The sequence below is a fragment of the Scyliorhinus canicula genome, chromosome 16 (genome assembly GCF_902713615.1).
Source record: "Scyliorhinus canicula chromosome 16, sScyCan1.1, whole genome shotgun sequence".
Lineage (NCBI taxonomy): Eukaryota > Metazoa > Chordata > Chondrichthyes > Carcharhiniformes > Scyliorhinidae > Scyliorhinus > Scyliorhinus canicula.
In genome coordinates, this window is record NC_052161.1 from 92513402 (window position 1) to 92536308 (window position 22907).

Consider the following 22907-nt stretch of genomic DNA (forward strand, 5'->3'; position numbering starts at 1 on the left):
CTGGGGGCCCTGATTGGGTTGGAAGAGATAGCGGAGGGGCTGAAGGCCATGCAGGCGGGTAAAGCCCCGGGGTCGGACGGGCACCCAGTGGAGTTTAATAAAAAGTTCTCTGAGATATTGGGGCCGGGTTTTTAAAAAATAAATTTAGAATACCCAATTCATTTTTCTAATTAAGGGGCAATTTAGCGTGGTCAATCCACCTAACCTGCACACCTTTGGGTTGTGGGGGCGAAACCCATGCAAACACGGGGAGAATGTGTAAATTCCACAAGGACAGTGACCCAGAGCCGGGATCGAACCTGGGACCTCGGCGCCATGAGGCAGCAGTGCTACTCACTGCGCCACCATGCTGCCTATTGGGGCCGGTGTTGATGAGGATGTTCAATGAGGCAAGGGAAAGAGGGGTGCTGCCCCCGACGATGTCACAAGCCATGATTTCGCTGATTTTGAAGCGGGCAAGAATCCGGAGCTGTGTGGGTCCTACAGGTCGATACCCCTATTGAATGTGGATGCCAAACTGCTGGCCAAAAGTTTGTCCTTCAGGATTAAGTATTGCGTTCCGAACGTTATTGGGGAGGACCAGACGGGGTTTGTTAAGGGTAGGCAGTTGGTGGCCAATTTAAGAAAGTTGCTAAATGTGATCATGATGCCCCCGGAAGGTAGGGAGGTGATCGTAATAGATGCAGAAAAGGCTTTGATCGGGTAGAATGGGATTATCTGTGGGAGGTACTGGGATGGTTCGGATTTGGTCGGGGCTTCATTGACTGGGCCAGGTTGCTGTATCAGGCTCCTGTGGCAAGTTTGCGGATGAATAGAACAACATCAGACTATTTTAGACTGCACCGGGGGACGAGACAGGGATGTCCCCTTTCCCCACTGTTGTTTGTGCTGGCTATAGAGCCGTTGGCAATTGCGCTGAGAGGGTCAAGGGGCTGGAAGGGGCTGGTCAGACGGGGAGGGGGAGGGAAGGGGAGGGTGGAGCACAGAGTCTCGCTCTATGCAGACAACCTGTTTCTGTATGTATCGGACCCATTAGAGGGGATGGAAGAAATCATGAGGATTCTAGGGGAATTTGGCCGGTTTCCGGCGGATAAGCTAAATATGGAGAAAAGTGAGATGTTTGAGGTCCAGGCGAGGGGACAGGAGAGGCGACTGGGGGAGCTGCCGTATAGATTAGTCGGGGGAAGCTTTAGGTACCTAGGCATTCAAGTGGCACGGGAATGGGACTGGCTGCATAAATTAAACCTGGCCCGGCTAGTCGACCAAATGAACGACGATTTTCGGAGATGGGATGTTCTCCCGTTGTCATTAGCTGGGAGGGTGCAGACGGTGAAGATGACGGTCCTCCCGAGATTCCTGCTCGTGTTCAATGTCTCCCCATCTTTATTCCGCGGCCCTTTTTTAAATGGTTCAACAAAGTGATCTCTGGCTTTGTTTGGGCGGGCAAGACCCCTCGAGTAAGGAAGGTAATGCTTGAGAAGAGTCGGGGAGAGGGTGGGCTGGCGCTGCCAAATTTTAGTAACTATTACTGGGCGGCGAATATAGCCATGTTCAGGAAGGGGGTGCTGGGGGAGGGGTCGGCATGGGAGCGTATGGAGGTGGCTTCATGCAAGGGCACCAGTTTGGGGGCGTTGGTAACTGCGCCTCTGCCGTTCCCACCGGCATGGTACTCCACCAGCCTCATGGTGGTGGCGGCCCTGAGAGTCTGGGAGCAATGGCGGAGACATGTGGGAGCAGAGGGAGCATCAGTCTGGTCCCCAATCTGTAATAATCACCAGTTTGTCCCGGGAAGTATGGATGGGGGGGTTCCTGATATGGCGGAGAGCGGGGGTTGAGGGAATGTGGGATATGTTTATCGAGGGGAGCAAGTATGAGGGCGCTGGAGGAGAACTTTGGGTTGGCGAGGGGAAACAAATTCAGGTATCTGCAGGTGCGGGACTTCCTTTGTATACAGGTGGCAACCTTCCCGCTCCTACCGCTAAGGGGGATTCAGGACAGGGTAGTTTCCAAAGGATGGCTAAGAGAAGGGAGCGTCTCGGACATCTATAAGGAGCTTATGGGGTCGGAGGAGACACAGACCGAGGAGCTGAAGCGCAAGTGGGAGGAGGAGCTGGGTAGTGGGTTAGAGGATGGTTTATGGCCAGACGCGTTGAGTAGAGTCAACACGTCCGCAAGATGTGCCAGGCTCAGCCTGATTCAATTTAAGGTCGTTCACCGGGCTCACATGACAATGGCCCGGATGAGCAGATTCTTTGGGGTGGAAGACAGGTGTGCAAAATGTGCGGGAGGACCAGCGAACCATGTCACATGTTCTGGACATGTCCAAAGCTTCGGGGATTTTGGCAGGGGTTTGCAGATGTCATGTCCACGGTGTTAAAAACAAGGGTGGCGCTGAGTCCAGAGGTGGCGATTTTCGGGGTGTCGGAAGATCCGGGAATCCAGGGGAAGAAAGAGGCAGACGTTCTGGCCTTTGCTTCCCTGGTAGCCCGGAGACGGATACTATTAGCATGGAGGGACCCAAAGCCCCCGAAGTCGGACACCTGGCTATCGGACATGGCTAGCTTTCTCTGTTTGGAGAAAATCAAGTTCGCCTTGAGAGGGTCACTGTTAGGGTTCGCCCGGAGGCGGCAACCATTCGTCGACTTCTTCAGGGAAAATTAATCATCGGCAGAAGGAGAGGGGGGGGGGTAGTTTAGCTTAGAGTAGGGGGTTAATAAAGGTGGGACCTGTAAGAGAGGGAGACGGCTTTTGCACTATGTTTATAGTTTCATGTACATTGTTTATTGTGTTGTTGTTATAATACCAAAAATACCTCAATAAAATGTTTATTGAAAAAAAAAACATACCAAGGATATTTGTGCTCACCATTGCAGACCACAAGTTGTTTTGAGCGTCAATGGCCCATCTTTTAGCAGCCATGAATGGACAGAGTTTGCACAGAGCTATGATTTTCGACACATCAAATTGAGTCCTCTTGATCCGCAATCCAATGGGAAGGCTGAAAAAGGTGTTCACATCGTGAAGCAGCTACTCAAAAAAGCAATGGACAGTCGGGAAGATCCATATCTCGCGTTACTTAGCTATAGAGCAGCACCATTGATTAATGGGTTATCACCTTCACAGTTGTTAATGAATCGACAACTCTGAACAACCTTACCTTAAAGTTCCCAAGACCCAACCAATCGGAAGCTCGTGAAGAAGCTCAGATTTCAAAAAAGGAGGCAGAAGAAATATTGTGATAGATCTACAAGGTGTCTGCAACCGCTAGCAAAGAATGACCCAGTCAGGGTAGAAGATCCTGGTGGATGTGGATGGTTGAAGTGTGAAAAGGTAATACAACCATCAGGTCCGTAGTCATATATTATTGTTACGCATCAAGGGCAAGTTCCACGAAGAAATAGGAGAGCCTTGCTGAAGGTTCAGCAATCCCTTGTTTCAGAATCACCAGATAGATCATAGACTTTACAGTACATGAAGGCCAGTTGGCCCATCGAGTCTGCACCGGCCCTTAGAAAGAGCATCCCACTTCCACCCTATCTGTACACCTCCAGCCTATCCCCGTAACCCCACCTCACCTTTTTTGGACACTATGGGCAATTTAGCGTGGCCAATTGACCTAACCTGCATGTCTTTGGACTGTGGGAGGAAACCGGAGCACCCGGAGAAAACCCGATGTAGAAAGCAATCTCAGGACAACTGAACAAACTCTACCTCCGCACACAGAAACAGAACAAGGTGAAGATGTGCAAAGCACAGAAACATAGCAAAAACCATTTTCAGAAACATCTGATTGCCAGTCAAACTGACAAGTTCAACCAGTGCTTAGAAGTTCGACAAGACACAGAGGAAAGTCGGGCAGATTGAATTTGTGATGGACATTGAATATGTAAATAATTGAAGTATTCTGCATATCATATGTATTGTGTATTGAATTTAAATAATGCATGTAAATATTGTTCATTTCCATAGGAAAGAGGATGTGATATGCATAAGCGATTATGTAAAAAGTAACAGATACAACCTCCAACCAGCAGGTGGCAGTGAAGAACAACCATGTGACACTATTACTTCGGGCAGTTTGGAGATAGTTGTCGTAGTGGATAGTCGCTTTTGTAATAGCTCTTAGATAATTTTAAAATAGTGATTTAATGGTAAGTGGTTTTGATAGTTTTCATATTGTTATCTGACCATGTTATAGTTAATCAATAAACATTCAACTAGTCATGAACTAGGCATTCTCTAGTGCACTAATTCCATCTAGCCAAGCACCTGAACATAACATTCCCCGCACACACTCACCCAGCCAACAAGATGGCAGCAAAGAAAGCAGCACAGTGCTTCGCCGACATGGAACTGGAGACCCTACTAGACGCAGTGAAGGAGAGGTGGGTCACCCCGTACCCCAGGGTGGGGAGGTGGTTGCCACCCACCGCCGTGTACCGGGCCTAGGCACAGGTGGGAGAGGCCGTGAGTGCCATGGGCAACACTACCAGGAATGGCCAGCAGTGTAGGATGAAACAGCACAATCTCCTCAGGGCGGCCAGGGTGAGTAGGCAACACTGTGCCCCAGGCACTAACCCCCAACCCACACACCTGTGACCCCAACCCTCCCCTACCTTGGGGGGGGGGGGGAGGGAGGGTGACTGAACCCCCACCTGACACCACCTGCCAGCACCCATACCAGCCACCATGGCCGGGTGCCCTGGCCAAGAACCCAGCTACCCACCTCCTGTGCTGCGTGTGTCTGACTGTCTAACACTGTGCATTATCTGTCTCTCTCACCCCATGCGCCTCCCAACCTCCTCCAGGAGAAGTCAGTTCACAACCGCCGCGAGAGGGAGAAAACCAAAGGGGGAACCGCCGGACCCACGCCCCCGAACCGCAGCTGAGTAGCGGGCACTGGACCTAATCGGTGGGCCTGGTGACATGGGCAATCACCAAGGCAGAAGTCGGCATCGGGCGAGGAAGTGAGACCCCGCTGAGTTGCGGTTCCCCATGGCAGGTGTGTCACCACAACCTCCACCACCCCGGACCCCCCCCCCCACCCCACACCCACACTGCCCCCTCCATCATCTCCACCCCCACACTCAAGAACACCCCTCCACCACACCTACATCTCCCCCATACTGCCCCTCCACCACTCCCACCACCACCACCCCACAGCCCCCTCCACCACTTCAATCCAGCCCGACCTAATCATGTGTCTTGTCTTGTGTCTTGCAGGATCTCTTGGGCAATGAGGCGAACCCTTCTGGTATCCTCGTCCCCAACCAGAATACCAGGAGGAGAGCGGCGAGGAGGAGGAGGAGGAAATGGACATCGATGGGAGCCTTTGACACTCAGCCCGAGACACCCCGGAGCACCAGTCCAGGGACGACACTAATTTCCTGTCACAGTTGTTGTCAAAACCTCCACCAGTGCAGAGAAACTCACCTCAGATGGGCAATTTAGTGAAGGGGCTCCTGGGGCACTATCTGGTGCGCACCGCACACACTTGCAGTAGAACAGCAGGCGGAGGTAGGATCCGCCGAGGAACAGACAGTCGGAGGGTGGCCTAACCTCCACCGACCATCCAGCCGGGTGTCAGGCTTCTGGAAAGGTCCCATTGACAGTGGGGATGCAATTTCAGAGCCAGAGACTACATGACGGGGTGTCGGCAACCAGCCAGGGCCTACAGGTGCAAATGCCTGCTGGGGGAGGAGGAGGTGCCGACCATGCATGCCACCCAGGCCAATACCGCATGGGTAGCGTCCGCAGTGGAGGCCTTGGGGGTGTAGGTTTCGTCCATGGGTCAGGATGAGTGTCACGGTAGCACAGTGGTTAGCAATGTTGCTTCACAGCGCCAGTGTCCCAGGTTCGATTCCCGGCTAGGGTCACTGTCTGTGCGGAATCTACACGTTCTCCCCGTGTCTGCATGGGTTTCCTCCGGATGTTCCATTTCCTGCCACAAGTCCTGAAAGATGTGCTTGTTTTGGTGATTTGGACAATCTGAATTCTCCCTCAATGTACCCAAACAGGCGCCGGAGTGTGGAGTCTAGGGGATTTTCAAGTTACGTCACTGCAGTGTTAATGTAAGCCTACTGTAACACTAATAAATATTATTATTAGTATGTCCAAGGCCTGGGGCATTCTGCGCAGATGGCGGCCGAGCCCAGGACAAGGTTGCTCTCTCACAGGTAGTCATGTACCAGAGCCACCTGGACATTTCAGCGGTGTTCCTGAGGATGGCCCAGTCACAGCAGGCCATGGCTGGGATCGGCGGTGGCATTGCCCAGGCACTGGCCAGCATTGCGCGCACACTGGGCGAGGTGGATCAGTCCCAGAGGGAGGTGGCTGAGTCACTGGCTGATGTGGCACAGACCCAGAGGGGACCGCAAGCGTGCTGACCCTGGTCGAGACAAGAGCGGGCCTCCGGGACTGAGAGCGTCAGGTGTCGGGGGGCCTCAGGGTAGCCCTGCTCGCACCCCCGTCCAATGGAGTAGCCCTGGGACCATCGGGCACCCCGAGGGAGGAGGAGGTGCCGGGGCACATGCCAGCGACCCCTGCATGGGAGGTGCTGGAACACCGCAGCACCTTGGACTCCCCCCCTCCTGTCCCTGGTGCATCTGGTGGGCAGCGGTCAGAACAGGGCAGCACCATGCCACCCGGAACACCTGAGCAGCGGCCGGGCCCATCCAGGCCGGGTCACGCCAGGAGACAAGCGCCAATGGGGACCCTTGTCCCAGGGCAGTAGTCACAGCAGGCCGCTGCCACTCCTGCTGTACCGTCTGGGGAACCACCTAGGCATAGTGTTAGGGCCTGTAAGGCCTGAAAGTTAGACACCAGTTTGGTTGGCACGGGTTCAGGGCTCAATTTAGTTATAGGGGCTAGGGCACAAACTTTATGTATTTGTTCACAATAAACACCTGTTACCCCCGTTACAACCTGCCTCAGTCTCTGTCTGATTGGTTTGGGGTGGTATGGTCCGGGCTGGCCAGGCAGGGAGGGGACGTGGGGAGCTTTGCAGGGGACCAATGCAGACCCGATGGGTGGACCGTACCCCCCCCCACCCAAACCTAACCGTCCCCAGCAGCCCAACCCCAGGGATTCGACTGGCAAACAGGGCTCACCCAGGTGGAAGGTGCTACTGTCGGCGTGAGTCAGATGTTGTCATACGATTTGGAGCACCAGAGCTTATCACAGAGCGGGTTGTCATCATCGTTCATCCCATAGACCAGACCCACTGTCACTGCCAACCCAGGGCCCCTAGCTCGTAGCGCTGCAGGTATGTATAACGAAGGGATGTGCAAGCGGGTGGTTTGGACGTGTGGTAATGGATGCAGGCCGCCTCTTGTAAAGACCAAGTTTGGGGGAATTGTTAACGCCGCCTTCACCATTTCCGCCGGCCAGGAACTCAAGCCTAGTGGTGGGTGCGGCTCTACAGTGGTGAGGGTGGGGGGACTGAGGCGGCAGCACCTGAGGCTGGGGGGTCCTCAGTTTGGGCACCGATTCGCGGGAATCATAGGTTTGCTCCGGGAGGCTTAATGGGGAGTATCGGGGGTGGCAATGGGCGGAGATTAAGTGGTTTGGGGACCTATTCATTGGGGGCAGTTTTCCGAACTTGGAGGAATTTGAGATGCCCGTCGGGAATGGTTTCTGGTATTTGCAGGTGAGGGATTTTCTCTGGAAGCAGGTACTGTCCTTTCCTCACCTGGTGCCCCAGGGGCTGCAGGACAAGGTGGTGTCAAAAACAGGGCTAGGTGAGGGTAAAGTGTCGGAGTTGATGGATTGGGAAGGAGCCCCGATAGGGGTGGGGAAGCGTAAGTGGGAGGAAGAGTTGGGGAGGGAGGTGGAGGCTGGGGCGTGGGAGGAAGATTTGAGGAGGGTGAACACATCCTTGTCATGTGCCAGCCTTAGCCTTATACAATTTAAGGTGGTACACAGGGCACATATGACTGTGGCCAGGATGAACAGGTTTTTTGAAGGGGTGGAGGATAGATATGGGCGGTGCGGGGTGGATCTGCAAATCATGTCCACATGTTTTGGGTCTGTCCGAAGCTTGGGGGATTCTGGCAGGGGTTTGCAAACGTTGTGTCAGAGGTCCTGAAGGTAAAGGTGGTGCCGAGTCCGGACATGCCGATCTTTGGAGTGTTGGAGGAACCGGAGTCCAGGGGGCGAGAGAGGCTGATGTCTTGGCCTTTGCCTCCCTGGTAGCCCCGAGACAGATCTTATTGGAATGGTGGGAGTCAGGGCCGCTGAAACCGGGGGTGTAGGTGAGTGACCTGGCAGAGTTTCTTCAGCTGGAGAGGATAACGTTTGCCTTGAGAGGGTCCGTGGAGGGATTTTGCCCGGAGGTGGCAGGCGGTTCATCGACTTCTTTGAGAACAGTTAAGATATCAGCATTCCTTTATCACATGCACCTCAGTTGTCCTGGCTAATGCTATTCCCAATATTACCACCGCAGTTTGGTGGCCTGTATCCCACCCCAACAAATATTCATTGCCCCTTGGTGTTTCTTAATTCGACCCATACAGATTCCACTCCTTGGGGAATAGATAATTAGATACATTGGGCGGAATTCTCCGACCCGGCGCCTGGTCGGAGAATCCCCAGCCACCCCGACGCCGCTTTCCGTATTCTCCGACGCTGTTTTTCGGGCACCGGTAGAATCCCGGCGCGCTGGTTGACAGCCCCCCCCCCCCCCCCGGCCGATTCTCTGGGCCCCGATGGGCCGAGTGGCTGACGGGTTTGACCCAGTCCCACCAGCTTGCATTACTCACCTCACACACGGCGGGACCTGGAAGGTAAGTGTGCAGGGGCCGTCCTGGAAGGGGGGGGGGGGGGGGGGGGATCCAACCCTGGGTGGTTCCTGAACTTTGTCACAGAATTGCACAGCTCTCACTCGGTGGAGGTTCTTGAAGAACTTGTACCATTTTTAAAAAACAGAATCCCGACAGGTTTTACCTTTCAGTTTGCGGTGTGTTTACATTCCTGGCTGTAATTGGATGCTACATTCCTGGTCTCCTCCTTTGCTACGTCAGTTTGATTGGTGTTCTGCTCTGACCCTTGGCTATTGATCACCAGGTGAACCTAAAGATTAATGCCAGAATAGAACCCATGCTTAAGCGGCTGGATTTCAGCATGAAGGGACACATGTTGACAAAACAACAGGGACCGCAGTCTTGATGACTCCTGGATTGCTAAGGAACTGGAAGGGGCCTGGCCCGTGGTCGGGGCCTACCAGTTGGCGGGCGGGCTGGTTCCGTGGGGGCTTCCTTTACTCCGCGGCGTGCCCCTGTAGGGCTCCACCATATTTCCCGGGAGCCAGCGCGGAGAAGGGAAACCCTGCGCCTGCGCAGAAATACCCTGGTAATTCCACGTATGCGCGAGATTACGCCGTCGTTCTGCACATGCGCGGACTCGTGTGGGTCGTTCCCCGCCGGCTGGAGCTGCGGAGGCGACACCGGTGGCAACCAAGCCCCCTAGAAAGGTGAGAATTCCTCACTTTCGGGGCCCGTTGATGCCAGAGCCGTTGGCGCCGGCGTTCCCGCCGGTGTGGGGACATAGCCCCATTTTTAGAGAATCCCGCCCATGGTGTTTGGCCTTCGTAAATGATGCAATTAATGGGAGGAACCAGGGGCTGAAGCAGTCAGGTGTTGAGTTTCAGTGTTGGGTTCAGTTAAAGTTTGCCTGTGACAAGAACAGCAGTTTCTGGAAAGACTGGCAGGTTAAACAGTATTTTGACACAGGCAAGAATCTACAAGCTGGTCCTGAATGATCTCTCTCTCTAAGCAGTTTATCCAAGACATCTCTTGAAAGCAAATATTCCTGGGTTGGTTAGCTATATTTAAAACTGGTATTTTGACCGATGATGGGTTTTGCTTGAGTGGAGATAAAAGATAGCAATTAGGAGGTCATGTTTCATTGCCATTGCTAAGCATTGTCTAACGGGTAATTGTTCGCTATTTTCTTGTGTGATGGTAAAGTTAGTTTTAATCCTGTAGTGATAATAACATTTGTGTTAATATACAATTTCCTATTTTTCGTACAATAGCAGTCACAGTCTTACAAATAAATTAAGTATTGGGGTTTCTGTTCAGTATCGCAGCAACTGTTGAAATCTGGTCTGGGATTGTAATAACTTACACACATTCTCATCCACGTAACATAGAACATACAGTGCAGAATGAGGCTATTCGGCCCATGAAGTCTGCACCAACCCACTTAAGCCCTCACTTCCACCTCATCCCCGTAACCTAATAACCCCTCCTAACGTTTTTGGTCAACTGGAACACCCGGAGAAAACCCACGCAGGCACGGGGAGAACGTGCAGACTCCGCACAGACAGTGACTCAGCGGGGAATCGAACCTGGGACCCTGGCGCTGTGAAGCCACAGTGCTATCCACTCGTGCTACCGTGCTTCCCACGTGGAGGGGACTCTTCAAACGAAAAAGATGGTGTTGACTTGATGGGTCAAACGGCTTCTGACTGGGCGATTCTGTGATTTGCGAGACGCATTAGGGAGTGTGGGACCCATCCCTGCAAATCTACACAGCACAGGTCACTTCAGATCCAAATCACTCACTCAGTATGGGAGATTGTAAACTAAACCTTGCAACCAGTGCCGCTGTAAAAGACGACAGCCAGCCACGGCATTTGCTAATCCTCTGGCATGTGTACAGACATTCTCACTCCGCATGAATGTGGACACGTTTACAATCACAACTGTTGGAAACGGTCGCTTGCGGATCCGTTTTCTCTCGTGCCAACACACACACACACATGCCGACACGGTCAGGCTCACACACGTGAGCACATGTACTCTCATGGTGCACTGGCAAACGCTTGTTCAGATTGACAGTCGAGCCGTGATGATTTTTCAGGGTGCTTTTATTTTGAGCATAGCTGAGGTAAAAACACATTTGTACAAATATAAACAGGTTGGCACATTGGCACTCAAACTGGATTGCTCCCTGGCAGACACCCACAGCTACACGCACACACACAGATTTTAACAGCACTACAGCAGTTGACCTCACAGTATTAAATACGTAAAAAAAAAATGCGAGGTAATAAATAAAATACTAAAATAAATATACACAGGGGGAAGAGGATGGTCTGAGCAGGTCCTTCATTATTAATTGCACGCTCTCTGTTGGAAAAGTTCACTTCCCTTCTGCGTTTATTCCTGAGGTATCCCACCTATCCCAGCTTGCGATCTCACTCACTCTGTGGCAGGAACCAAAATAAGTGAAGCCTCAGCCTCCCTTGCACTCTCGCTCGTTCGCTCCTCACCACATTCATGAGGAACAGTGTGCTGCTTTGTATTCCATGTGCGAGGTGGGGGAGGAACATTGATCAGTAGAGGCAGCGGGAGGCGGGAGACAGAAGTGAAGATAGTGGAATCTCTCGCTCTCTCATTCTTGCTCTAACTTAACACGTAACTGCAGAGATAAACATGGCTAAAAGTCTGACACAGAAAACAAACACTCCCAGGACAGGTACAACACGGGGTTAGATACAGAGCAAAGCTCCCTCTACACAGTCCCCATCAAACACTCCCAGGACAGGTACAGCACAGGGTTAGGTACAGAGTAAAGCTCCATCATCGATAATATCTGGCCCCTTTACCCAACCATCTGGAATCTTATACTGTTAACTTTCTGGAGATGGTGACCAATACAATTCTGCTAAAACAAAGAGGAAAGCGGCAACGTTATAAACACGGGGAAGCCGGTGGCTGCGGATCTTTGGGAGGTTTGGGGAAAAGGGTGGACGAGTGAATCTTGCGACAGGGATATAAACACTAAATAAACAGGAACTGCACAAAATCTGACAACAAGGGAGGGGGAACTTCAGGTCCATATTCAGTGCTTCAAAACGGAAGAAATGTGTCGGATCCCATTTCCCAATTATTCCCACAGGGAGGAAAAGAAGGGGGAGGCGAGGAGGGGGAGGCAAGATAAGAGGCTGAGGAGGGGGAGGACAGAGGGGAGGATGAGGAGGGGGAGAGGGAAAAAGAAGAATGGAGGAAGAAGACAGGGGAGGAGGATAGGGAGGCAGGGGGAAGAGAAATGGAAGGATGAGGAGGTTGGAGAATAGGGGGCGGACAGAGAGGTGGGGTGGAAGAGCGAGATAAGTAATCATGGGGGGAGGGGATTTGGGGTACAGAGGAATGAGGGGCGCTCACTCATCCAGCCTCCCCCAGCTCCCACATACCCTCGGTCCAGGGAGAGCAGGGTGGGAGGTGCTGTTGCCCCTCAGAGGGGCAGCGGAGAGGGGAGGGGGAATGAGGCTGTTGCCGCTCGAGGCGCAGCGGAGTGGGGAGAGGGGGTGAGGCTGTTTCCCCTCAGAGGGGCAGCGAAGTGGAGAGAGGGGGTGAGGCTGTTGCCCCTCAGAGGGGCAGTGGAGTGGGGAGAGGGGGTGAGGCTGTTGCCCCTCAGAGGGGCAGCGGAGTGGGGAGAGGGGGTGAGGCTGTTGCCCCTCAGAGGGGCAGCAGAGTGGGGAGAGGGGGTGAAGCTGTTGCCCCTCAGAGGGGCAGCGGAGTGGGGAGAGGGGGTGAGGATGTTGCCCCTCAGAGGGGCAGCAGAGTGGGGAGAGGGGGTGAAGCTGTTGCCCCTCAGAGGGGCAGCGGAGTGGGGAGAGGGGGTGAGGATGTTGCCCCTCAGTGGGACAGCAGAGGGGCCAAGCTGCCACCCCTCAGACCCCAGACTCGGGAGTCCCAGGATTCTCTGTCAGTTTGATGTCGCCCAACTCCACCATGGGGGATTTCTCTGCCCCCGGTTGCTCCAGCCTCTCCCGGAATCCAGAACTGATTTGGTCAAAGGTCCGGCCCTTGGTCTCAGGAACCTTGAAGAAGGTGAAGATGAAGAAGATGATGAGGAAGACCATGAAGATGATGAAGACGTAGGAACCACAGGCTTTCTGTAAGGGAAAGAAAGAGAGACACAGTCAGTTGGAGTTAGAGGCTGTAGATGTGTGTGTCTCAGTCCCTCAATCCTGCTGTGTGTGTGTGTGTCTCAGTCGCTCAATCCTGCTGTGTGTGTGTGTGTGTCTCAGTCCCTCAATCCTGCTGTGTGTGTGTGTCTCAGTCCCTCAATCCTGCTGTGTGTGTGTGTCTCAGTCCCTCAATCCTGCTGTGTGTGTGCGTGTGTCTCAGTCCCTCAATCCTGCTGTGTGTGTGTGTGTGTCTCAGTCCCTCAATCCTGCTGTGTGTGTGTGTGTGTCTCAGTCCCTCAATCCTGCTGTGTGTGTGTGTCTCAGTCCCTCAATCCTGCTGTGTGTGTGCGTGTGTCTCAGTCCCTCAATCCTGCTGTGTGTGTGTGTGTGTCTCAGTCCCTCAATCCTGCTGTGTGTGTGCGTGTGTCTCAGTCCCTCAATCCTGCTGTGTGTGTGTGTCTCAGTCCCTCAATCCTGCTGTGTGTGTGTGTGTGTCTCAGTCCCTCAATCCTGCTGTGTGTGTGTGTCTCAGTCCCTCAATCCTGCTGTGTGTGTGTGTGTGTGTCTCAGTCCCTCAATCCTGCTGTGTGTGTGTGTCTCAGTCCCTCAATCCTGCTGTGTGTGTGTGTGTGTGTCTCAGTCCCTCAATCCTGCTGTGTGTGTGTCACAGTCCCTCAATCCTGCTGTGTGTGTGTGTGTGTCTCAGTCCCTCAATCCTGCTGTGTGTGTGTGTCTCAGTCCCTCAATCCTGCTGTGTGTGTGTGTCTCAGTCCCTCAATCCTGCTGTGTGTGTGTCACAGTCCCTCAATCCTGCTGTGTGTGTGTGTCTCAGTCCCTCAATCCTGCTGTGTGTGTGTGTGTCTCATTCCCACATTCCTGCTGTGTGTGTGTGTCAGTCCCTCAATCCTGCTGTGCGTGTGTCTCAGTCCCTCAATCCTGCTGTGTGTGTGTGTGTGTGTCTCAGTCCCTCAATCCTGCTGTGTGTGTGTCACAGTCCCTCAATCCTGCTGTGTGTGTGTGTGTGTCTCATTCCCACATTCCTGCTGTGTGTGTGTGTCAGTCCCTCAATCCTGCTGTGTGTGTGTGTGTGTGTCTCAGTCCCTCAATCCTGCTGTGTGTGTGTCACAGTCCCTCAATCCTGCTGTGTGTGTGTGTGTGTGTGTCTCAGTCCCTCAATCCTGCTGTGTGTGTGTGTCTCAGTCCCTCAATCCTGCTGTGTGTGTGTGTCTCAGTCCCTCAATCCTGCTGTGTGTGTGTCACAGTCCCTCAATCCTGCTGTGTGTGTGTGTCTCAGTCCCTCAATCCTGCTGTGTGTGTGTGTCTCAGTCCCTCAATCCTGCTGTGTGTGTGTGTGTCAGTCCCTCAATCCTGCTGTGTGTGTGTGTGTGTCTCAGTCCCTCAATCCTGCTGTGTGTGTGTGTCTCAGTCCCTCAATCCTGCTGTGTGTGTGTGTGTGTGTCTCAGTCCCTCAATCCTGCTGTGTGTGTGTGTGTGTCTCATTCCCACATTCCTGCTGTGTGTGTGTGTCAGTCCCTCAATCCTGCTGTGCGTGTGTCTCAGTCCCTCAATCCTGCTGTGTGTGTGTGTGTGTCTCAGTCCCTCAATCCTGCTGTGTGTGTGTCTCAGTCCCTCAATCCTGCTGTGTGTGTGTGTGTGTGTCTCAGTCCCTCAATCCTGCTGTATGTGTGTCTCAGTCCCTCAATCCTGCTGTGTGTGTGTGTCTCAGTCCCTCAATCCTGCTGTGTGTGTGTCTCAGTCCCTCAATCCTGCTGTGTGTGTGTCTCAGTCCCTCAATCCTGCTGTGTGTGTGTGTCTCAGTCCCTCAATCCTGCTGTGTGTGTGTGTGTGTCTCAGTCCCTCAATCCTGCTGTGTGTGTGGGTGTGTGTGTCAGTCCCTCAATCCTGCTGTGTGTGTGTGTCTCAGTCCCTCAATCCTGCTGTGTGTGTGTGTCACAGTCCCTCAATCCTGCTGTGTGTGTGTGTGTGTCTCAGTCCCTCAATCCTGCTGTGTGTGTGTGTCTCAGTCCCTCATTCCTGCTGTGTGTGTGTGTGTGTCTCAGTCCCTCATTCCTGCTGTGTGTGTGTGTCTCAGTCCCTCAATCCTGCTGTGTGTGTGTGTCTCAGTCCCTCATTCCTGCTGTGTGTGTGTCTCAGTCCCTCAATCCTGCTGTGTGTGTGTGTCTCAGTCCCTCAATCCTGCTGTGTGTGTGTGTCTCAGTCCCTCAATCCTTGTGGTGATATAACCACTGTAGATATGCGTACTTGCAGTAGGGGGATGTATGCCTGTACCTGTAATACAGGTTCCTCCAGTAAGCCCCTGCTGGCTAGCTCCGCCCACAGGGAGCTTGTGTATAAATATGCATGTGAGTCACTCAGACCTTAGTCAACAGTTGCAGATGGAGGAATAGCATCGCACAGCAATAAAGCCTCTATTGTACTAGTCTCTTGTCTTTGAGTATAATTGTTAGCGCTACAATTTATTGCTGTGTGATTTTCCGTTCACCATGGACATCAGAATCAAGCCTGACCGTCTGCAGCTGAATCCGCCAGTCGCCTCACGCCAGGAAAGACTTCATTCACTGGTTTGCAGTCTTTGAGGCCTACATCTCTTCAGCGGACCCTCCCCCGACGGAGGCTCAGAAAAAGCAACTCCTGTACTCCAGACTTAGCTCCAGTGTCTTTCCGCTAATTCGAGATGCGACTGACTACACCACAGCTATGGAACTGCTCAAGGAGAACTATGCACAGTCGGCGAACACCCTGTTTGAGAGGCATCAACTCTCTACTCGCGTCCAGCAGCCGGGTGAGTCGATTGAGGACTTCTGGAGGGCCCTTATACCTCTGGTACGAGACTGCGACTGCCGGGCCCTCACAGCCACGGAACATTCTGATTTACTCATGCGCGATGCCTTTGTTATAGGCATTGCATCGGACCCCATCCGGCAACGACTGCAGGAAGGGGTCGCCCCTGACCTCGCGGCCACAAAGACTCTGGCGCTTTCCATGATGGCCGCCTCCCGTAGTGCACGATCTTACTCCGCTAGCCACTCGGCCCACCCGTCCTACCTCTCGTGAACCCCGCAAACGGCCCCCCAGGCCCACCCGTCCTACCCCTCATAGACCCCGCAAACGGCCCCCCCAGCAGCCGCCCCCGCGCACTATGCCTGCGCTGCCCGCCGCACCGCACTCCCTGGGGGTCCCCACTGTTACTTCTGCGGTCAGCAGAAGCACCCCCGCCAGCGCTGCCCGGCCCGCACCGTGACCTGCAAAGCTTGTGGCAAGAAAGGCCACTTTGCAGCGGTGTGTCAGTCCCGGATGGTTGCCGTTATCGCGCCCGCATTCCCCCCCTCGCCTCAGCCGCTCGCTCAATGGGCCCCGCAGTCCGCTTCCCCCGACCCCACGTGCGATCAGTGGGCACCGCCTTCTTTCGCCGCCCCCGCCACGTGCGCTCCATGGGCGCCGCCATCTTCATCCACCACCGCCATGTGCGTTCCATGGGCGCCGCCATTTTGTCCCGACCCCACAACGTGTGCTCCGTGGGCACCGCCATTTTACCCACAGGTACTCCAGATGCCGCCATTTTGTCCTCCCCCGGACGGGGCCACGGACACGGGTCGCTACCGCGCCTCATCTGATTCGACCGCCGATCGCCTGCTACTCGCCTCCATTACGCTCGACCAGTCGCGTCCTCGCAACCTGCCACCCTCTTCCACATCGGTGCTGGTCAATGGCCACGTGACCTCCTGCCTCATCGACTCCGGGAGCACCGAGATCTTCGTCCACCCGGACACGGTAAGGCGCTATTCCCTTGCGGTCCATCCCACCAACCGGCAGATCTCTCTCGCCTCCGGTTCCCACTCTGTCCCGATCTGGGGTTTCTGCCTGGTTAAACTTACTGTACAGGGCGTGGAATTCGACCGTTTCCGTCTGTACATTCTCCCCAACTTCTGCGCGTCACTCGTACTAGGCCTGGATTTCCAGTGCAATCTCCAGAGCCTCACCCTCAAATTCAACGGACCCCTACCTCCCCTCACCGTTTGCGGCCTCGCAACCCTCAAGGTCGAGCCTCCCTCCCTCTTTGCCAATCTGACCGCAGATTGCAAGCCCATCGCCACCAGGAGCAGATGGTACAGCACCCAGGACAAGGCCTTCATCAGGTCCGAAGTCCAGCGGATGCTTCGGGAGGGTATCATTGAGGCCAGCAACAGCCCTTGGAGAGCCCAGGTGGTAGTGGTTAAGACCGGGGAGAAGCACAGGATGGTCGTGGACTACAGCCAGACCATCAACCGGAACACGCAGCTCGACGCGTACCCCCTCCCCCGCATTTCTGATATGGTCAATCAGATTGCCCAGTACCGGGTCTTCTCTACTATTGACCTGAAATCTGCCTACCACCAGCTCCCCATCCGTAAATCGGACCGTCCCTACACTGCCTTCGAGGCAGACGGTCGTCTGTACCAATTTCTTAGGGTTCCCTTCGGCGTCACGAATGGAGTCTTGGTATTTCAACGAGAAATGGACCGAATGGTTGACCGGTACGGACTGCAGGCCACCTTCCCGTACCTCGAGAATGTCACCATCTGCAGCCACGACCAGCAGGACCATGATGCCAACCTTTCTAAATTCCTCCACACCGCATCTCTCCTTAGTCTCACGTACAACAAGGAGAAGTGCGTGTTCCGCACAGACCGCTTTGCCATCCTCGGCTACGTAGTCCAAAACTACTGGGGCCCGACCCCGACCGCATGCGGCCCCTCATGGAGCTTCCACTCCCCCACTGCCCCAAGACCCTCAAATGCTGCCTGGGGTTCTTTTCTTATTATGCCCAGTGGGTCCCACAATACGCGGACAAGGCCCGCCCACTTATCCAGTCCACACATTTTCCCCTCTCGGCCGTTGCACAACAGGCCTTCGCCCGCATTCGATCTGACATAGCCAGGGCAGGGATGCACGCTGTAGACGAGACACTGCCTTTCCAAGTAGAAAGCGACGCTTCAGATGTCGTGCTTGCCGCCACGCTGAATCAGGCAGGCAGACCCGTGGCATTCTTTTCACGCACCCTCCACGCCTCCGAAATTCGGCATTCCTCTGTTGAAAAGGAGGCCCAGGCAATCGTTGAAGCGGTGCGGCACTGGAGGCATTACCTGGCCGGCAGGAGATTCACTCTCCTCACTGACCAACGGTCAGTAGCCTTCATGTTCAACAACACGCAGCGGGGCAAGATCAAGAATGACAAAATCTTGCGGTGGAGAATCGAGCTCTCCACCTTTAACTACAAGATCTTGTATCTCCCCGGCAAGCTCAACAAGCCCCCAGACGCCTCTCCCGAGGTACATGTGCCAGTGCACAAGTGAACCAGCTCCGTGCCTTGCACGACAGCCTTTGCCATCCGGGGGTCACTCGCTTGTACCATCTAATCAAAGCCCGCAATCTGCCCTACTCTGTCGAGGAAGTACGGGCAGTCACCAGAGACTGCCAGATCTGTGCCGACTGCAAGCCGCACTTCTACCGCCCCGATCGTGCGCGCCTGGTGAAAGCGTCCCGCCCCTTTGAACGCCTCAGCGTGGATTTTAAAGGGCCCCTTCCCTCGACCAACCGCAACACCTACATCCTTAGTGTGGTCCATGAATTTTCTAGGTTCCCCTTCGCCATCCCATTACCGGATATGACGTCTGCCACCGTCATCAAGGCCCTGGATTCCATTTTCGCCCTGTTCGGTTTCCCCGACTACATCCACAGTGACAGGGGATCCTCGTTCATGAGCGATGAGCTGCGTCATTTCCTGCTCAGCAGAGGTATCGCCTCCAGCAGGACGACCAGCTACAACCCCCAGGGAAACGGACAAGTAGAGAGGGAGAACGGGACGGTATGGAGGGCCGTCCAGATGGCCCTACGGTCCAGGAACCTCCCAGCCGCTCGCTGGCAGCAGGTCCTCCCTGACGCGCTCCATTCCATTCGGTCGCTACTGTGCACCGCTACTAACAGTACACCCCATGAACGTGTTTTTGCCTTCCCTAGGAAGCCAACATCCGGGGTGTCGCTCCCGACTTAGCTCACGACTCCAGGCCCAGTCCTTCTCCGTAGGCATGTCCGGCATCACAAGGCGGAACCGGCTCCCCCATTTTCGTCCCCACCAGGTCCATCCCTCGTCCCCCTGCCCATACTGGAGGACACGGAAGATTTTGGCTCGCTCTCGGAGTCATCCCGCCAGCAGCCAGCACCAACACCGCCAGCACCATCGTTGCCATAACCGCCTGTGCCGACGTCGCCACCACAGCTACGCCGATCACAGCGGAACGTTCAACCACCAATTCGGCTCAACCTGTAACCTGCTAACCGGATGGACTCTTGGTTTTCTTTATTTGAATCCTTTTGCAAATAGATCATCCTTTGTATTATAGTTACACGTCATCCCCACCGGACTCATTTTTTACAGGAGGTGAATGTGGTGATATAACCACTGTTGATATGTGTACTTGCAGTAGGGGGATGTATGGCTGTACCTGTAATACATGTTCCTCCGGTAAGCACCTGCCGGCTAGCTCCGCCCACAGGAAGCTTGTGTATAAATATGCGTGTGAGTCACTGAGATCCTATTCTACAGCTGCCGCTGTAGCATCACACAGCAATAAAGCCTCGATTGTACGTGTCTCGAGTCTTTGTGTGCAATTGTTAGCGCCACAGTATGTTCCTCAGTCCCTTCGGAACCCTCACTCCCGCTCTGTGTGTTCCTCAGTCCCCTCGGAACCCTCATTCCCGCTCTGTGTGTTCCTCAGTCCCCTCGGAACCCTCACTCCCGCTCTGTGTGTTCCTCAGTCCCCTCGGAACCCTCACTCCCGCTCTGTGTGTTCCTCAGTCCCCTCGGAACCCTCACTCCCGCTCTATGTGTTCCTCAGTCCCCTCGGAACCCTCACTCCTGCTCTGTGTGTTCCTCAGTCCCCTCGGAACCCTCACTCCCGCTCTGTGTTTTCCTCAGTCCCCTCGGAACCCTCACTCCCGCTCTGTGTGTTCCTCAGTCCCCTCGGAACCCTCACTCCCGCTCTGTGTGTTCCTCAGTCCCCTCGGAACCCTCACTCCCGCTCTGTGTGTTCCTCAGTCCCCATGTCACCCTCACTCCCGCTCTGTGTGTTCCTCAGTCCCCTCGGAAACCCTCACTCCCGCTCTGTGTATTCCTCAGTCCCCTCGGAACCCTCACTCCCGCTCTGTGTGTTCCTCAGTCCCCTCGGAACCCTCACTCCAGCTCTGTGTGTTCCTCAGTCCCCTCGGAATCCTCACCCCTCTCTGTGTGTTCCTCAGTCCCCTCGGAACCCTCACTCCCACTCTGTGTGTTCCTCAGTCCACTCGGAACCCTCACTCCCGCTCTGTGTGTTCCTCAGTCCCCTCGGAATCCTCACTCCCGCTCTGCGTGTTCCTCAGTCCCCTCGGAACCCTCACTCCCGCTCTGTGTGTTCCTCAGTCCCCTCGGAACCCTCACTCCCGCTCTGTGTGTTCCTCAGTCCCCTCGGAACCCTCACTCCCGCTCTGTGTGTTCCTCAGTCCCCTCGGAACCCTCACTCCCGCTCTGTGTGTTCCTCAGTCCCCTCGGAACCCTCATTCCCGCTCTGTGTGTTCCTCAGTCCCCTCGGAACCCTCACTCCCGCTCTGTGTGTTCCTCAGTCCCCTCGGAACCCTCACTCCCGCTGTGTGTGTTCCTCAGTCCCCTCGGAACCCTCACTCCCGCTCTGTGTGTTCCTCAGTCCCCTCGGAACCCTCACTCCCGCTCTGTGTGTTCCTCAGTCCCCTCGGAATCCTCACTCCCGCTCTGTGCGTTCCTCAGTCCCCTCGGAACCCTCACTCCCGCTCTGTGTGTTCCTCAGTCCCCTCGGAACCCTCACGCCTGCTCTGTGTGTTCCTCAGTCCCCTCGGAACCCTCACTCCCGCTCTGTGTGTTCCTCAGTCCGCTCGGAACCCTCACCCCTCTCTGTGTGTTCCTCAGTCCCCTCGGAACCCTCACTCCCGCTCTGTGTGTTCCTCAGTCCCCTCGGAACCCTCACTCCAGCTCTGTATGTTCCTCAGTCCCCTCGGAACCCTCACTCCCGCTCTGTGTGTTCCTCAGTCCCCTCGGAACCCTCACTCCAGCTCTGTATGTTCCTCAGTCCCCTCGGAACCCTCACTCCCGCTCTGTGTGTTCCTCAGTCCCCTCGGAACCCTCACTCCCGCTCTGTGTGTTCCTCAGTCCCCTCGGAACCCTCATTCCCGCTCTGTGTGTTCCTCAGTCCCCTCGGAACCCTCACTCCCGCTCTGTGTGTTCCTCAGTCCCCTCGGAACCCTCACTCCCGCTCTGTGTGTTCCTCAGTCCCCTCGGAACCCTCACTCCCGCTCTGTGTGTTCCTCAGTATCCTCGTCACCCTCATCCCTGCTCTGTGTGTTCCTCAGTCCCCTCGGAACCCTCACTCCCGCTCTGTGTGTTCCTCAGTCCCCTTGGAACCCTCACTCCCGCTCTGTGTGTCCCTCAGTCCCCTCGGAACCCTCACTCCAGCTCTGTGTGTTCCTCAGTCCCCTCGGAACACTCACTCCAGCTCTGTGTGTTCCTCAGTCCCCTCGGAACCCTCACTCCAGCTCTGTGTGTTCCTCAGTCCCCTCGGAACCCTCACTCCCTCTCTGTGTGTTCCTCAGTCCCCTCGGAACCCTCACTCCCTCTCTGTGTGTTCCTCAGTCCCCTCGGAACCCTCACTCCCGCTCTGTGTGTTCTTCAGTCCCCTCGGAACCCTCACTCCCGCTCTGTGTGTTCCTCAGTCCCCTCGGAACCCTCACTCCAGCTCTGTGTGTTCCTCAGTCCCCTCGGAACCCTCACTCCCTCTCTGTGTGTTCCTCAGTCCCCTCGGAACCCTCACTCCCGCTCTGCGTGTTCCTCAATCCCCTCGGAACCCTCACTCCCGCTCTGTGTGTTCCTCAGTCCCCTCGGAACCCTCACCCCTGCTCTGTGTGTTCCTCAGTCCCCTCGGAACCCTCACTCCCGCTCTGTGTGTTCCTCAGTCCCCTCGGAACCCTCACCCCTGCTCTGTGTGTTCCTCAGTCCCCTCGGAACCCTCACTCCCGGCCTTACCTCCACCAGAGGGAAGAACATTCCAACCAGGAAGTTTGATGTCCAGTTTGAACATCCAGCCACGGCCACGGCAGCTGGTCGAGGGCCTTGACTGAAGAGTTCAGCGACGATGAACCAGGGTATGGGACCCGGACCAATCTCGAAGAAAGCCACAAATCCAAAAATTGCCACGATGCTGAGATAGCTGAGACTCGGGACTGACTTCTGCAGGAGAGAAAACACCGTCAGCTCAGGGTCACCGGACTCCGGCTTCATGGACTGGGGTCACAGATCGAGGATCGTAGTGAGGGCTTGGGGTCAGGGTTCATGGACAGGGGGCTTGCGGATCGAGGGTCGGAGTAAAGGCTCAGGTCAGGGTTGACAGACGGGGATCGCGGATCAAGGAACGGACTAACGGCTGAGGGTCAGAGTTCATAGACAGGGATCACGGATCGAGGTCGGAAGGCTCGGGGTTAAGTCTATCTCCCTCTGTCTTTCTCTCTCTCTCTGTCTCTCCAAATCTCTCTCTCTGTCCCTCTCTCTCTCTGTCCCTTTCCCTCTCTGTCCCCCTCCCTCTCTGTCCATCTCTCTGTCTCTGTCTATCTCTCTCTCTCGGTCTCTTCAAATCTCTTTCTCTCTGTCCCTCTCTCTTTGGCTCTCTAACTCCCTATCTGTCTCTTCCTCTCTGTCTATCTCTCTCTGTCTCTACCCCTCTCTCTCGCTCCCTATGTCTTTCTCTCTCTCTGTCCCTCTCGCTCTGTCTCTCTGTCCCTCTCTGTGTCCCCAACTCTCTTTCTGTCTCTTCCTCTCTGTCTATCTCTCTCTCTGTCTATCTCTCTCTGTCTATCTCTCTCTCTGCCTCTCTCTCTCTCACTATGTCTTTCTCTCTCTCTGTCTCTGTCTCTCCAACTCTCTCTCTGTCCC

General features: G+C 54.8%; 1 protein-coding gene across 2 annotated transcripts in view; it reads right to left on the reverse strand.

The window, feature by feature from the left end:
* Positions 1-10852: 10852 nt before the first annotated feature.
* Positions 10853-22907, reverse strand: part of LOC119979512 (solute carrier family 2, facilitated glucose transporter member 1-like) — a 52458-nt gene continuing 40403 nt past the window's right edge. The window contains exons 9-11 of one of the 2 annotated variants that reach the window (XM_038821843.1): positions 22005-22208; positions 12637-12904; positions 10853-12546 (exon numbers count right to left, since the gene is read on the reverse strand). In XM_038821843.1, the coding sequence (XP_038677771.1) occupies positions 12680-12904; positions 22005-22208 (429 nt within the window). In that variant the 3' untranslated portion in view covers positions 10853-12546; positions 12637-12679. Of the gene's footprint in view, positions 12905-22004; positions 22209-22907 lie in introns of both variants that reach the window. The other variant, XM_038821842.1, reaches the window with a different exon arrangement.